Source organism: Coenobita brevimanus, chromosome 76 (assembly GCF_032717465.1).
Source record: "Coenobita brevimanus isolate Jiangsu-jjx chromosome 76, ASM3271746v2, whole genome shotgun sequence".
Taxonomy (NCBI): Eukaryota; Metazoa; Arthropoda; class Malacostraca; order Decapoda; family Coenobitidae; genus Coenobita; species Coenobita brevimanus.
In genome coordinates, this window is record NC_137029.1 from 13461574 (window position 1) to 13479640 (window position 18067).

An 18067-nucleotide genomic window follows, 5' to 3' on the forward strand; every position below is an offset into this window, starting at 1 on the left:
GATGACCAGCAATACAGACAGCTGTAGAGGAAGAACAGTGTCTGTCTGCAACAGCAGCTATAGAACGACGAGAAAGGACACTTGAGACGAAGGCAAAGATAGAAGTATAGAAACAGTAAGAACACAGTGTGGAACTTAGACATTTGTGGAGGACGCTGTTAAAATCCAATAAGATATCAAGTGCAATTACAAATGTTTCATCGAAGTTCCGAATAAGTAGATGAATAAGAACCTGAAAGGAATACGAGATCACCAGTGGGGTGCCCCTGACAGAATACATACGAATAGTCAGGATGGTCATGATAAAAAAGTGCTACAAAATCTTTTTTGTTGAGGACAGACTTAAAGACTTCGGAAATACAAGAGGTTAAAGCAATTTGATGACAGAAGGCTGGGGACGGTAACGCCTCTTCGAAACAAGCTGAATGAGAGTAGTCCTCCAGCTAGAAGGAAAGATGTAAGTTGACGAAGGAAAAAAGAGTTTGCTTAGACAGGGTGTAAGCATGGAAAACACAGTAGCCTACTTGAGACAAACAGAAGGAACTCCATCAGGGTCGGACACCTTACAAGTACTGAGACCAGACAGCCAGGAATGTACATCTTTAGAAAGAAGTCGAGGGGGGGGGGGGGAGGAAGAGATGGAGAAAGAGCACTAGAATCTTTCATTGTAGAGATATGGGCAAAGCCAGCCACATCTGCCACAGACGCCGCTTCTCGGTAGGGTACACTGGCCATATTGAAGAGACAAGACTGTTTGTGGAAATAAGGATGTGTTCGAAGAAGCCTGAAGGAGAAAAAGTACCGACAGAGTAAGCAGAAGCTTAGTTGTAAGAAAGAGGTCAAATACATTGCTATCTCTCCAGTGCTGTCAGGGATACGGGCAGGGTGCTGTATGAACTGCTCTATTACATTAAGGGTAAAGACGATGAAAGGTAATTCACGAAATGGATCTGAGAAGAAATTCAAAGGTGTTGTGAACTCCGAAATTTCCTAAATGGAGTATTCTGGGAGTGAAGAAATGGATCAAGTATGATCCACTTTGGAAGTTAAATTACCACAGAATTCGAGATAGTCAGTACAATAAGGGTAGAGGTAAGCAGCACAGATATCTGGCAAGAGACAGATAGGATAACCGTAGCTACAGTATAGTTATTCTGTTACAGTTATATTCTTATAAAATTTCATATTTTACAGTGTTACAGGTAGTGAAATAGCTAGTATTACATTGTCACAGGACTCTAGTTATAGTGTTACAGCTCCAGAACATATGTTTAGTCTGCAGTGTTGCAAAATCTTAGCTCCTTGGTTGCAGTGTTACACTTTCTAGCTACAGCATAACATCACCTCAGCTATAGAGTTAGTCTTCTCTTTGCAAAAGTGTAACAAAATCTTGACTTGGGTATTCCAGTGCTACAGACCCTGTGACCTTTAAAAGATTGCAGTATGGACTAGAGGGTTACGTAATTCTAGCTGTGGTGTTGTTATGCTGCATTGCATTACCCACAGGACTGCAGTATCCCAGTTACATTATTGATCTCTCCAGTATTGTTACAAACTTCCGGCTAATGGACTAGCATTTCAGTTCCTAGTCACTGAGTTCCAGGATCCTATCTATGGTAGTATAGCCTTTTCTTTATTGTTATAAAGTCCCAGATATGGTGCTGTAGTGTTACGGTAGTCTGGTTAAAAAGTCAGAAAATTCTATTATACTGCAGACCTACAAATATCCTAGTTATAACATTACAAAATCCAAGCAAAGGTGGTGCATTGTTTCAGGGCTTCATCTTCAACGGTACCAAATTCTATGGTACTGAGGTAGTCCCCGTCATAGCGTTAAAGTTTTCTGTTACTTTCTTCTGCATAACGCTGCAAAGTACAAGCTACTCTGGTTTAGTGCTGTAGGATCTCAGTTACAATGTTACAAAATCATGCTAAGTCTATGGTGTTGCGTTGGTACAGTTACAGTGGTACAAGACTCCAGTTACAATGTACAGGATCCCAACTACAGTGTGCAAGATCCCAGTCACAACATTACAAGGAGCTAACCACTGAACTTCTGGTCGGAGTTGAAGAGGTAAGGCCCTGAACACGGCAGCTGGGTGTACTCCAGCTGGAAGCCCCGGTTGCCAAGATCCAGGCTACGGGAGAACTCATCAGCGTCTGTCTTCACCTGCATGTAGAACGGTGTGGAGTAGCCTGCGGGAGGAGACTGTGGTGAGGCGTGGTGGGGAGGGAGTGGAGAGGTGTAGGAGGGAAGAAGGTTGGAGGGATGGGGGAGGGGAAGGATGGAAGAGGGAGGAAAAAAGGAAGGACAGAGGATGGAGCAAAGATAGGGGGATAGAAGTAGGAAGAAGGTTGGGGGAAGAATGCTATAGGTACCTAGGAGGAAAGAAGGATGGAGAGATGGAGGAGAAACGATGGACAGAGGAGGAAGGAAGCATGGAGGGATTGAGGAGGGAGGAAGGAAGGAAATATGTAGCACGAAGGATGGATGGATGAATGATGGAACGAGGAAAGATGGACGGATGGCTGGATGACGGAAGGAGGAAGGAAGGGGGAGGGAGGAATGCAGGAGGGAGGGAGGATAGAGGGTTGGAGGGAAGAAGGACAGAAGTATGGCAGGGGGGTGACAAGGTAGAGGTTGGTGATGGGGAGAAGGAGAAATGGTGGCAGACTGGATGGAGGGAGCGATTTCTAGAGGAGAGAAAAGCTTGTTGGGGTATACATGAAAAAAAGCTGGAAGTGAAGAGATAGAGGAAGAAATTGAAGGTGGATTGCTAGAGGGAGAGAGTAGACTGCAGGAGGGAGGCATGGGATGTGGTGAAAGAATTAGGGACAGAAAAGAAGCAACAGAGTGATGTGCATTAGTGTAAAGTCGCAGCTAATGGGGGGAAACGAGGATGAGGCTGATAGCAGAGAGATGAAGGAATAGTGGAGGAAGGTAGGATGGAGGGATATATATATTAGAAGGAAGGACAGGTGGAGTAGCAGTGAAGACGACGATAAGACAAGGTGGAAGGAGAGAGAAAGGAGAGCTGCAGAGACAGGAGAGACTTAGATGAAGGAGAGAGAGAGAGAGAGAGAGAGAGAGAGAGAGAGAGAGAGATTAGAAGGTCAGGCCACTCTACTCAGATGGGAAAGAATATGTCAAAATAGTGTGGATAAAACTGAGTATTCACCATTTCAGTCCGATGATGTACAATTAGGGACAAATGTTCACCTGATATTTCACTTCTTCTGCTTGTCACTTTCTTCTACAGGCTGATATTCCTAAACTGAGAGAAGTTTGGTGTGTCTCTCTGCTCAAAGATAATTATTGATATGATGCGTCAGGGAGGAAAACCAAGGCCCAAGGACGTGGCTCTATTTCTGAAGGAGATGCAGTGGAATAATAACCAAACTTTTCCATCTAAATGTATATGCTTTAATTACAGTATGTCAACAGGATATTATTTAGCTTAGAAACGATTTTTTGAACTGGAAGGGTCAGACAGAGCTCTCCATAACTCCTTCTCTGCCAAACATCCCCCACAAACTGAAGGAAAAATAATAAGACGGTATGTAATCAGTAGATATAAATAATACCTCACCTAGCTGAAGGAGTTTGAGGGAGGTATGAGGAGAGCATATGATGGAGAAAGAGAGCAAGGTGAGGGATTAGGGTAAGGAGAGTAAGTATAAGCCAGCCGCCTTGACGTGATGATGATGATGATGATGATGGTGATGTGTGTGTGTGTGTGTGTGTGTGTGTGTGTGTGTGTGTGTGTGTGTGTGTGTGTGTGTGTGTGTGTGTGTGTGTGTGTGTGTGTGTGTGTGTGTGTGTGCAGGAACTGGAGGATCATAGGATGCTGTTAACGTTACCATGATTCCAACCGTCTCAGTACAAGACGATCCATTTTCCCATATGACTGTATTGAAAGGAGTGTTTTATTTTCTGTCGTTAAATCATGCTTTATGTTTGTTTACTTTTGATAATAAAGAATTGTAATGTTTTTATATACGGTATACAATATAATGGATCATTTCATCTGCGTTTATCTATGGCGTCTCACCGGGTGCTCAAGGCTAAAGCTGAGCCTGTGTACGTGTCTCGCCACCTTCAGCCACCAACAGCCAGCTGGCGCCAACCCAGTTTATTTCCAAACCTCACAATTAGATTTTTTTCCTTCAGTTGTTTTTGCACCACGACATCAGCGCCATCCGAAGCCAAGAGCTGTGACGCACGAGACTTCCTTATGCTTTTTTTTTCGCTTGACCTGCCGATGTCTGAAAGCCGAAGCCTTATGCGGCCTCCTGGACCTGTACAACCCTTTATCCTTATCACAGATAATCTCTCCTAAGAGAGCATTAGCTGATTCTTTAAACTGATGCCCACATCATCATCACTCCTCCCATCATCTAATCTTCGTCCATCAAGGTAGCTTGCCCATGGGGGTATTGTCTGCAACATATGATTCAGACCGGGCAAGCTATTCTTAGCTCACATGTTCTAAAACTGAATGAGAGCAGGAGGGTGAGGGTTGATGTATTAGAGAGAGGAGGGAAGTGGGGGATGAGGGGTGGGGGAATGGGACGTCAGGTACACCCTCAATTAACAGCAATAAAACTTGTGCCTGCGCCTTCTCAAAGTCTAAACAGAACCCGCTTGACAACTAAGTCTGTCTCCAGGGCTCAATCATGATTTTATTTTTCTACAGTCCAAATACTATTTACCTCGTACATATACATTCTTTTTAATGAGGCACCGGTCTAAGTAAGAGACACAGGAACTGGTATATCCTGTGCTCTGATATGATTACCATCCCTTAAATAATCACAGCTACATATGGGCCCGAGAGACCCTGAGTGGCTCCATCAAGTGGATGGATTATCTTGACTGCCACTCCCCACTTTCTATTTTTCTTCCTCTCTTTATGGCATGGTCGTCTGAGTTTTACTTCTCCACAAACACTCATGTATTCTGTCTCAGTATCCATTTCAAAATACTGCCATTTCTTCCTGTGCTCAAATTCTTTTAAATAATAATAATAATAATAATAATAATAATAATACCAATAATAATGATAATAATAAAAATAATATCAATAATAATAATAATAATAATAATAATAATAATAATAATAATAAGTGGTAGGTGGGGACACTAAGTGATAGGTGGGGGCGCTCACCATCCATTCACTCGATGTAGTGCTGCTTTGAGTGTCTGCCCTTTCCTCTCTTCCATCCTCTCTCTTCTGCCTTTCTTTCCTTCACTCTTGCCTCTTTCTTCTGCTTACGGGTGACTGTACACTCTTGCTTCTGTCTTTCTTTCCTTCATTCTTTCCTCTTCCTTCTGCCTATGGGTAACTCTACACTGAGTGACAAGTCAAATGGTTTCCTGTACACCAGGAAACCATTTGCTACGCTGGGTGGTAACCATATAACCGAATTACGGCGCCTGGGGGTTTAATGCTCCAATCGGATTGAGCCGGTGAAGGTTTATATCCATGGGGTGGTTGGGGTTTATTGCTCACGTAATGCCACCCAGGGATGAGTGAGGCTGGTTACTCTCATCTTAAATGAGGACCAACTTGCCTAGTCCCGGGCTCCTACGCTCCTCAGGGGGCGACATAGGAGTGGGTGATGGATGATGGATGGATGGAATAATAATAATAATAATAATAATAATAATAATAATAATAATTTATTATCATTATTATGAATAGTGTTATTATTATTGTTGTTGTTTTCATGTCCATAAAACATCACAATTCAAAATGCTTTTCGCAGGCACTGAAGCTTCTCATTTACTCTGACAATGACAAAATTATTATTCTAGGTGAATGGATTATGAACCTCACAAAAACCTGCCACACATCCCCATGACTGCAGCTTTGGTGAGACCTGCCGATATGTGCACTTCTTGTCCCTCTAAAATTATGCATTTTTTCCAAGCACGGATAAGATAGTTGCCGCTTACGTGGTCAATAAGAGAGAGACGACACATTAAAGAACAAGACTCGGGCATTTCGAGGACGTGTTTATATGCAGAGGGCTGTTTGGGGATGAGCCAACAGATATTCAAGGTGGCTTACTGCTGATGACATAATACAAACTACGTACATACAGATGGTGGTATGGTGGCTATTCCACGCGGTGGAGGTGTGGTAGGTATAAATGAAGAGGGCGTGATAGGTAATGTGGATGACAAAATCTATACGGTATATTTACTGTACTTATGACGGATCAGATGAAATTTTCGTCAGAGACAGAAACTATGTATTTACCGATGAAGACAATAAATATTCTGGATTGTGGAATGTAAGTGTTAACTGGTACTGATGCGACAGATACTGTGTGCGACAAAAGTTACATTTATAAGGATGATGATATAGATATTGTGGATAACAAAAACTACGAACCCTATTTACCGATGATGACAACTTAATAGGAAGTTAATCAGTATCTTAATGACAGCATAATAAATATTTTGGAAAGCTCAAACTACGTATTTTTCTGATGATAGCTTGATGAACATTCTACAGAGGGCACAATGAAGGACTCGACTACCCACCCAGGTTTGTTCAACAATTATATAAATTTAGCAGATATTCAGAAATCTTTACTCGGCATGTGCCCGTCGTGGATGGTCCGACCTTTCCTCTAAGTATTCATCAAATCTTAAGAAGTGTTACTTAAATCCCTTTCTGTGCACTGGGACTGCAGTAGCTGGGTGTTTTGAGTATTCATCTCGTGCTACGTGAGCCCCGAATGTAGAGTTGAAGCGTACGTCGTGGGTGCTGTAGTATGTTCCTTCATATGCTGGCATGTGTTTGCACCCTGTCTGTTCAGCCGATGACATAATATACAGACTTTCATACGCACACGCATAGCCATTACATTTCAAACTTCACACACACACACACACACACACACACACACACACACATACAGAGAGAGAGAGAGAGAGAGAGAGAGAGAGAGAGAGAGAGAGAGAGAGAACCAGACTTACTGAAACAGGCATGATAAATATTCTAAAGATGGATATTTTTACTATGGGTATTCCGCGTGGACTCACTGACAATGGGTCCCTGGACGTAGTTGCCTAGTGCCGAGCCACAGAAGCGGTCGTGGCTCCATGGGTCGTTGTCGCCGGGGGTACGACTCTTGGCCACCACCACGTAGTCCGACTGGCACCCCTTCGACCCGTACTGGGGGAAGAGGGGGTCGTGAGAGGAGAAAGAGAGGGTCGTGAGAGGGGACAGAGATGAGAGGAGGGGTAGTAAGCGGAGGTTGTAAGGAGAGAGGAGATCGTAAGAGAGGGGAAAAAGAGAGAGGTGTGGTCGTAAGAAGGAGCAGTAATGAGAGAAAGAGTTGTAAGAGGTGAGAATAAGGGTGAATGGGTCGTTAAAATGTGTACTAATGAATGAGGTGGTCGTCAGAGAGGGGAAAAGTGAGAGGAGGCTGTAAGAAGGAGCAATAACGAGAGAGAGAGAGAGAGAGAGAGAGAGAGAGAGAGAGAGAGAGAGGACGGTAAGAGGGGGAAAAAGAGGGGAAGGGTCTTAAAAAAATAAAAAATAAATAAGGAGACATGGGTGGTAAGAAGGGGAAATGAGGAGAATGGAGAGCGACCGTAAGCGAGGGAAAGGGAGAGAAGGGGGTCGTGAAAGGTGGGGAAGGAGATGGGGTTCGTAAGAAGGAAATGGAGAGGGGGTAGTAAAAGGAGGGAAAGAAGAGACAAAGTGAAGGAGAGAAGGAGCCGATGAAGGAAGAAAAGATATAAAAGGTTGTAGGTGGAGGGAAAATTATAGAGGAGTTCATAGAAGAGAAAGTAATGGAGAGATGGTGATCGTAAAAAAGGAGAAAAGAGAGAGGAGGGCTCGTAAAGGGGGGAAAAGAGGGAAAAATGTTGGCTGGGAAAGTGTTGGAAATGACGCTGAAAAGTAATGATAGCCAACCAAGAAATGAAAAGGTATATGGAAAGGGCAAAAAATAGAAAAGATAATGGAGCTGGAATTACAAAAGGGTTGGAAATTATGCTGAAGTATAATGTAATGAAAACTGTGGAAGAAGTTAGAATGAACAAGGGAGAGGTATAACGGTGAAAAATAGAAAGCCTGTAAAAAGGGGGAGAGGTTGGAAATTATGTAAAAAATAAAAGGGAGGCGAGAACTGCCAAAAAATTAGGAAAATAGGGTCATATTGATTGCTGAAAATTAGGAAAGAGTTGGAACCGACAGAAAATATATGTGGACCATTAAAACGAGGGATTTAGAAGTGAGAACAAAGCAAGATGATATGAGTAATATCGAGGCTCCAAAAGAGGGAAAGTAGTTGGATTAAAGATTACCAACATTTCCGAGGGAATGCAAGATGCTCTCTACACTGCTATAGGATATTGACTTATGGAAAGAAGACATCTAGGTAGATAATACCATAATGATTAATGAACATACAAGAACACAAGACCCCCAAAATATGTGTGTCCCTATGAAGCCCTGTGGAAGACCTAATTCGAAGAATGAAAAGGGTTTTCGGGTATTTGCCCAGGTAACAACTGCATTAAGACTGAAGGGATGAAGAGATGAAGGAATTGTTCGAAACTGAAGAGTGTTTGGGTGAAAGAAAGAAGAAAAAGAAAGACGCAGAACAATCACAAATTGGTTTCCATCACAGTTAGGAACCATAAAAACATATTGAAAAATCAAGTTATACTCGTTTAATGAAGATGGTATTTAGCGGGGTGAAAAAGATAGACGATAAGGTAAATCTGGCGATTGGAAAGATGAGGCAAGGATGGAAAACTTTGCTGAAGACTCAACTGATCAACTATTATTGTATACAAAATGGGTGAGGATTATGGCTGAGTAGGGAATGTATTTGTCAGGTGGGGTATTCGATGGGTGAATGGCCTTTCTGACTATATCATTTGTTGAGCAATTTTTAGTAGTCGTTTGTATTAGTATTAATGAACAAGCTAGTTGGATGAAAGGCTGGGATTGTTTTTCTCATTCTTAACTCTTAAACAACGAGAGCCCACTCCTGAAATGAACAAAATCAGCTTACGGCAATATTAGGATAGTTAAGATTTCCAACGTCTTTAGTGGGTACGTGGATACTACTTTGGTGAAATGCCAATATAATGAATGAAAACACGTAGAAGAAACATGCATGAAACAGCTAAGATTTCTATCGTCAATCGAAAGTTAGAACCCAACCGATTGCTTGGGACTAGGGGATGTATTCTTAGTGGTTTCAGAGGTTTGGTGACACCTCTTCCTAGGTGATTTATTCTGCACACTATGACTCAGTATTCTCTTGGATCGTATTTATGTAAAGTATGTTGATATTAAAACGACATGAATAATATACTAGTGACATTTAAAATACAGTATGCAAAATATATAACAAAGGAAAAGGTGTTACGGTGCCCCTTATGCCATCCAGCATAAGACCCCATAACAGACCAGGTTTTCCCGGTGTTCAGTGATGTTGCTGTCGGTGCGTCCCGTGAGGAGGAATGACTCTGGTCCCGTGGGTGTGTACATGATGCCACAGTAGCCCTCCATGGCGCGCACACACACGTGGTAGTCCAGGCCATTTAGGTGACCTGTGGGCACGGCAAACCAGTATTTCATGTGGTTATTTATTGGGCACATTATGTGGTCGAAATATACAGTGTGTTTCTGTAAAGCATGCCGTCCTCTAGAGGATGTAGTCATTCAGTAATTATAGGATAACGTGTATCTATCATAAGTGTCTAATTCTTCTTACTTTCGTAGTTTATAGGATGTTACAGATTATGAATACCTTCATTTATTCCAATCTATGTGCTACAACCATTCAGTCATAGAATCACTCGTTCCATTATTAAAGTATGAACATTCACAACTGATAATGAAGATGGAAACTCTCGGATCCAACACTCCAACTTAACCGGAAGTATCTGATGATAGTTAACGTACTATAACTACGAAATTAAGAAAAAATTAACATTGTCATAAAAACATTTTGACTTAGAATTACTGAATAACTTTATCCTTCAGAAGACAACAACATGCTTTGCAGAAACACAATGATTAAAAAGTGGAGGTGATGACTGAAATAGGCTGAAATAAAAGCTCTCCTCTGTCTCTATTCCCTCTCCTTCATCTTTCACATTCCCCTCTTTCTTACCCTTCTCTAAGTCTCTCTCTCTCTCTCTCTCTCTCTCTCTCTCTCTCTCTCTCTCTCTCTCTCTTTCCATGTCCCCCACCCACCCGTCCAGCGTCGCCTCCCACAGTCCGTCTCATTGCCATTCCAACAGGGGTCCCAGTCCAGTTTGCTGCCCTGGAAGTTGAAGCTGCTGACTGTCTCTCTCACTCCGACGTGGTACTGTAGGCAACCCGTGGGAGCTGGAGGGAAAAAAAAAAAAGCTGATGGGGTTGTGATTAATGGCTGCCAATATTTCTAGTATAATTCAGGATAGTCTCAACAGCTACAGTACATTATAAATTCCATATATAGATAAAAAAGGTGTTTGTCAGTATTTGGCCAAGGAATAAGTGGGTCAAGTTTGAAGGGAACTGATGAAGAAGTAGACGAATCACACCAAGTTGAAAAAGTGTTAGTAAAAAAACAATGATGAGCAAACATGGGATAATAAGGACAAAATAAAACTCATGCATAATTCCTTTAGGTATACGAGGGTTTGGTACTAAGGATTCTGAAGCACTTAATCGGTACTAAGACCACGTGGCAAGCTCACGGGTATGTATAATATTATGATGTTTAATTATTCACTTGAGAACAGGGTACACAATACTTTCCCGAGGCCCAGCAGTTCTCCTACGCGCAACAGATAATGTGTGTGTGTGTGCGTGTGTGTGTGTGTGTGTGTGTGTGTGTGTGTGTGTGTGTGTGTGTGTGTGTAAGCCCATACCCCAGCTGTCCCCTGTGTACATATCATGGTAACAGTTAATGTCTTATAACTGGAATACGGTGTGTGTGTGTGTGTGTGTGTGTGTGTGTGTGTGTGTGTGTGTGTGTGTGTGTGTGTGTGTGTGTGTGTGTGTGTGTGTGTGTGTGTGTGTGTGTGTGTGTGATAACCCTTTGGTTCTGAGAATTATTCCGTAATCTATGTAAAATCGTTTGGGAATAGCTAGAAATTAAAACGAAGAGGTCATGGAAGTGAAGAGGACAAGAGAGATAACTTTAATCTAATGTTCAAGAGATCCTCCATAATACAGTTAAATCGTCTCGCAGTGATGGTGGTGGTGGTGATGGTGGTAGTAGTAGTAGTAGTAGTGGTGGTGGTGGTGGTAGTAGTAGTAGTAGTAGTAGTGGTGGTGGTGGTGGTGGTGGTGGTGGTAGTAGTAGTAGTAGTAGTAGTAGTAGTAGTAGTAGTAGTAGTAGTAGTGGTGGTGGTGGTGGTAGTAGTAGTAGTAAGGCTGCCATCCTCCTGTGGTCCACTGTTCTCGTTTTTTTTTTTTAAATAACAGAACGGAGGAAGGAAAAACAAATGAATAAAAAAAAAAAATCCATACACCAGATTACTGGTGTCCTCTGTTCATAAAATATCTCTAACAGTTAGACTGTGGGTTGAAATTTGGAGGGAAACAACTCTGGGAAAACGAGTTCCAGCGAGATGCAGTTCGAGGAATGAAAGAATTCTGATAGGCAGAAGTTCAGCAACATGGCTGAGTAACATTCAAGTCATGAGCGCTACCAGATGCCTGTGTAGCACGAGGGAAAGCATGGAGAGGTGGCACCATGGACGCAACTTCGTCTGAGCATTTGCCATAATGCATAATGGGGGATAGGGAGAGTTGAAGGATGTTTTCATACCCAGACAGCTCCACCGCCCACTTATATCAGTGCCACCACATGACGATGCCCCTCTCCAGCACCTTGGCGATAGTAAATAGCAAAAACAAAGACAAGAACGTCTGTTGTTGCTGAATATCACACATTTATTTTCGATTAAATGCAAAAACATAACAGATTTCATAGGGAAATTCTGCCACATTCAGCTGATCCCTTTGCCATTAAAACAAAAGCACCGACAGTGATGGGACATAAATGAAATGAGCTGTATAACTGGGAAGGTGTCAATAAAGTAATAAAGATATAAACAGCTTGTGGTTGTGTCGTGGCCTACATTCCAGGCCATCTTTACAGCATCATTCCATTTATTGCCCTCTGCTTATCTTTATTATACCTACATCTTACCTTTACCTGTTCTTTGTGTTACCTCTGTTTTGCCTCCTCTGCCTTAGTTCTTTCTTTTTCTTTATCTAACTTTTGTTGCCGGTAAACAAGTTTATTCAATTTACTCGTATACCACTGGCCACAACTATACCCGTCAGTGTAACCTGAGTAATACAAAAGTTGTCACCACTCAAGTCGTAGGTAAAAAAAAAAAAAAATCCACCGTGCAATACCAGCTGCTCTAAGGACCAAATGTCTGACACTGCCCTGTGACCTTGGCCTTCGGCAAGCTACCCTCAAAATCAAATTACTTCATTCTTTCCTAACCCTTTACCTTACCACCATGTTTAGTTCAGTTCAGATTAAAACTGCTTGAATTGACTTGGTCAGTGACCTTAACATTTAACCTTTCCCTGTGACCTTGACTTTTGACCAAGTCTTCTCAAAATTGTAGCTCTTTATCCTTGTTTTAACTTGATTTTTTTTTTTTCAAAGTTTAGGTTATACTGATTAACAACTGTTTACAGATATGTTGACCTTAGCAAGTGACCATGATCTTTGACCCAGTGGTCTATAAAACAATTTGTCAACCCCGTGGGTGATCGGATATAAAACTGTTTTAGTTATTTAGTTAACACACAAACAGACAAGATTAATAAACATACTAACTCAAATGCGCGAGCGCTCATCACTCAGAACAAAATTCCCAGTCTAGCATCACGAGCACGGGTGTACCAAAAAAAAAAAAAAAAAAGCTAGCAAATTAGTGGCATTAGACACCTGATACCAGACAGCCTTAGAAGACAATACAATAGTTAAGTAGGCTACTTACAGATTCGCAATGCCACAAAACAGCCGATTTTTAAGGACACCGGAACATTAGTTTCTGTATTACTTTAATGAACCACTGGCTTGACTATACCTCTGGGAGTAGCCGTCTTTAAATGGTCGTAGGAACAGTCGCAGGGGATCTGGTTCACTCTTATCTTCCACCTACGGGCGTCAGGGATCTCGTACTTCCATTCCAGCCTGGGGAGAGCACAGTGATACAACAGAAGGTCGGAAATACGTATCAATTTCCTTTCAGGATGCGTTAGAATGTCGCTAAAAGTACAAGAATATTAACGAAAATTACTAATGCTAAATTCACTTTAACTCTTCAACCTCGGGGGACGACTTACCTAGTTAACTCTGATTAACGCCAGCTGACTGTACTCCCCACTGGGAAACCTGAGGACTGAGGGCTGAAGACTGACGATAAATGGAAATGATTATATCTAGATCTATCAACAAAATCGCTGAGATAGCTACTGGACAACACTCGTATGAACAGGAAGAGTTCGTGTCAGCTTGTTTTTTAACTGCAAGCAGCTTCCTGCTTAACGCGCTAGGGTTCATGATACGGAAAAAAAAAAAGTCATTTTTTTAAATGTTAACAAACTGGGGAACCCCTAAGTTGGACCTATGAGCTGCCCGACTTTGAACGGTAGGCAGAGGATAGCGCGATGTACCCTCTAACAGCATACCATTGTGCAGTGATCCATGGGCTGTAATACGCTAACTTTCCTGGATACTGAGCAAACCTTGGCTTGAGAAAGAGGACAAGGTCATTATTTATTAAGATGTAAAAATATACTGTAATGAAATTGTACTCCTGTATGCAGAAGAGTAAATATAAACGAGTATTTCACCTCTCCTCACTTCATTTCTTCGTAGGATTAAAATAAATATTTCATAAATAAAGTATTATCTGTATAATCCGTGGAAATTGAAAGCAGCTCAAGTTTACAGTTCATGATGCGATTATTCATTTCTCGAAACTGATATTCCTGAACCAGTCCTCACGGCATGTAGCCTTGATTAACGTTGTCCTGTTGAACGTTTAAATTATCTTGTGTTTACTGCCATACGGTCTGTAATTTTTAAACTTCCTGTAAATGCGTGTCCTAACATAGCTGATGAATTTTACAGAGAGCAAATTTTTTAACATATACTAATTTGTCTTATCAGCTGCAATAAATATCCGATATTCTCAGGAGGAAAGGAATTGCCATGTGTAATGTGTTTATTTATGTGTGTTTCCGATCCAATTAGGGCATAAATAAGTATAAAAATCGTGGTAGCCCAGCCCTCTGAATAAACAAAGTAAATTTTTAGAATCACTATATTCACGTTCCATTATTCACATTTTTGTAATTCAGTCCAAACACCAGTTAATTCAATGTTGAGTAAGAATGGCGTGGAGGTAGATGATGGCGTGAAATATAGGAAGTAAATGCCGTAGATATTTGCCGAATATTCCCTTGACCTTGATTCACAGTAAAATATGGGCTAGGGAAGGAGTGTGGTGATGTACAGCAGCACATCAACATAAACAACGCTATACCGTGCGTTGCTATGATGCAGACTTACTTGCCCACCCGAGCCTCAGAAAGGGATTAAGGTATTATCATCAGTAGTAGTGGTAGTTTAGTGTGTGTGTGTGTGTGTGTGTGTGTGTGTGTGTGTGTGTGTGTGTGTGTGTGTGTGTGTGTGTGTGTGTGTGTGTGTGTGTGTGGTATAAAAAATCTTTTAACAGATTTGTAAACAAAGATGCTCTCTCTATAATCAATATCGACCTTGGTGAATGGGATTCATCCCCATCCCTTGTATCTTAAAAATATCTTCTCTCAGTGACAAGAATGAAATGGAAAAAGTCGTTTTAGTGTGGCAGTGTAACTAAATGTAGGTAAATGTTCGTTGTTTCTTCTTATTATTACCAGAACCCGTCAAAGGAGAAAACTACTGCATTGATCAGCATTCGTTATTTGTTTTGTTCATCGCTCTTTATTCTAATTTATCTGTTTTTTCCTCCTTGCATGTTCGCTTGATTGTTACTTTTACTTTGCATCGATAACTTAGAAACTCTCCTCCAAACATGATGGATGAAGTACCTATTGTTCAGATACAGGCTGTAGGTGTTCTTAGTCAAACCTTAAAATTAACACAATACTTGTCTGTATCTTTTGCAGGGAATGTGGCAAGTAAACTGCCGACTGTTGAAGAACCGAGTATTAATTTCTGGAACCAAGGGATGAGAATTTTCGTAGTCTGTCTTACTTTTGATTTTCTGTGTTCACAATATTGGCCGTTAGATTAGTGCCTGGCTGCAATAATATTTTTCTTCCTAAACTTCAGCGGTATTCATTTACGGACCCTTGTTAAACACTGTCAAAAATGAATGGACATTAATGGAAAGTTTTGCTTAGTGATGTTCCGAACCATAATGAGGGGAAATACAGGCACGATAATACTTCAGTATTGTTGGTCTGCTCTGCTGTGCATTGTTACGTCATGATAAAACACGCACCGTTATTCAGTGTCCAGGTTTCAGAAATATCTTATGGTGATGGGTTAGATAAGTGTGATGACGATAGCGGTGTTTCATTATGATGTAGGGAATGTGTAATTAATGTGTCGGTACTCACGGTGTGCTGTGTCCGGTGATGGGATCTGTGATGTGACCCACAGGTTTGGGCAGGATGGGTGATTGTAGGATGTGCAGACTGGTGCTGGCGCGACCACCCACCTCAACGTACACTGCAAACAACACCACGACTCACATCAGCAGGGGATTAACTATTATCTACCCACTGGTGGACGCTTGGCAGATAAATTGAAATAACTTAAAAACACTAGGAAAACTATATTTAATACCAAAACAAAACCAGTTTTACCACATATAGTGCTAAATCGCTGCATGAACGTGTGCTTTACCCACATTAACTTATATTCTAAGTATGAGACGTTGGTATGATATTAATATGAAAAACAAATATGAGAAAAGTGGAAACACGACTGTTTAAGGTTTAAATGTTTATATCCATGAGCCACAAGACATCACGAAGGAAGAGGAAAGATGCTGGATCCTATACACACTGAGGATTGAGCTTTCTGTGCATTCCAAAATGGCCGCAGCGGCAACGTCCCTCTACCTATGGCGTCATAGACAGAGCCCACGACGGAAGGCATTATTGAGGGAGGCACACCCTTCTCCCCACCGACTCGTCCAGGCATACCGGGTGAGTCCAGGGTCTACTTGAGGTTGAGTAGAATTTCCACCAACCCAGAGATTCGAACTCAAGTCCTCTGGGGTTATTATGGACAATGACCTTAGCTACCGCGTCAGCTTGACCCTAAATATATTTTGGTTGCGTAGATTCCACAGATATACTGAAATCCTAAAAGATATGACTGAGCAACTGTATAGATAAAAGAAGAGAGAGCGTGTGCTTAATTGGTATTGTGGAATGAAAAATCACTAGGGTTGTGAAGAAGGTATATTTGGTATGTTTGCTTGAACCGAAAGGTATGGACAGCCGTGGAAGGCCCTGTAGATGACCTGATATAATGACAATGAGCAAGAGTGCGAGGCGTGGACGATGAGGAACCAAAGGTATGATGAACAGAGGGGGGTGGATTGAGTATGTATGGAGACACAAGAAAAAGATTGCCCTCCATTTGAACTAAGGAATGAGTAATTCTTTAAGTGTTACAAACGTGAATTAATCAGTAAAGATCGTTAGTGTGTATGATATCGTCTGCGGGACGGAGTTGTGAATTCTGTAAAATTAAATGGTAAATGAATGTATCACCCATTTCAATGATTCCTCTGATGATAGATTTTGCTATTTATTTTTTCTTCTTTTCATTAACCTCGTTAAAATTCTAGGAAATACGGTTGTGATGCTGCTGCTGATGATGATGACCGATTAATGTGACAGTATATTTTAGAATATGTCATAGACACCAGCAGACCTACCATGTATGGCAAGTTGACTAGTAATTTCCACCCAACTTTCATGATTTTAGCAGGGAATCCTATGTGTAAAGTTAGCCTGTACAAATCCCATGTATGCAACCCATGCAAAAAAATTACACTGTCTCAGTCGGATTCTCTTTAAGAAGCTGAAAAGAATAGCCAATATGACTTCCACGGTAGGGTTAAACCAGTAAGGCTAGACACTTTGTCCTTCAGTGCACTGGCATCCTGTATAATTTTTTCTTAATACCACAATACAAATCATTCAACTTCGGACAGAGTTTTCAAATAATTATGAACATATTTAATGAACTCCCTCACACTCTAACGTCTACCCTATACTGAAAGAAAATTCGTCTGTTGGTAATATGGATTACGTAAAAAAGAGCAGGAACGACACGTTCTTCAATGGTAATAATAGATCTTTGCCTCCTAATATTATATCATGGTTGTCGGAGGAGATGAGAGCTTCTAGAGAGATAATATGAAACTAAATTAGGTTTATGATGAAAACAGTCACTGATGTCACAGGCGATACAATAAGAGAGAATAAGGTGGTGGTGGGTGGACGGAGTGGTGGGGGTGGAACCCAAACGCTAATAACAAGTAACCCACGCCAAACAACTTTACTCTAACAGTATTTCCTGTTCACACACATTATCCTCTCGAGCAAGCCTCTTCTCTTCCCACTATACACCTCACGAAAAGAAAAAAAAAAAAAAGGAAGGAAGAAAGAAAGAAGTACGTACAGTGCTGGCCGGAATTGTTGCCACACAGGACAGGGACGGGCTCGTTGGCGCGCACCATGAACTGGTCCTGGTCACAGTTGCCGAATTCAGGAGGCTGCAGCTCAAACTCCAGCAGGTCCAGTCTGTGCCGAGGAAGGCATTGGTTTACGGGAGAGGGTCATTCTCAACATGTCTCCTTATCTTAATTAAAGAAGCATTAGAAACTAACATCTTACAAGATTACAAAGATTTTTTTTTCTTTCAAAGAAATTACTTAGTATAGAACAATTTTACTTTAATAATTAATACACTGACAAGGCATTTTATGAAATTTTCTGCTTCTGTCTTGGGTTGGACCCTAAGAAAATTT

At 41.4% G+C, this 18067-nt stretch overlaps 1 protein-coding gene across 1 annotated transcript in view; it reads right to left on the reverse strand.

Annotated features, from left to right (window-relative positions):
* Window positions 1-2041: 2041 nt before the first annotated feature.
* Window positions 2042-18067, reverse strand: part of LOC145408174 (cubilin-like) — a 69672-nt gene continuing 53646 nt past the window's right edge. Inside the window, exons 8-14 of the mRNA XM_080278926.1 lie at window positions 17719-17840; window positions 15636-15747; window positions 13091-13197; window positions 10239-10373; window positions 9447-9589; window positions 7058-7190; window positions 2042-2196 (exon numbers count right to left, since the gene is read on the reverse strand). Coding sequence (XP_080135052.1) covers window positions 2042-2196; window positions 7058-7190; window positions 9447-9589; window positions 10239-10373; window positions 13091-13197; window positions 15636-15747; window positions 17719-17840 — 907 coding nt within the window. The remainder of the gene's footprint in view (window positions 2197-7057; window positions 7191-9446; window positions 9590-10238; window positions 10374-13090; window positions 13198-15635; window positions 15748-17718; window positions 17841-18067) is intronic.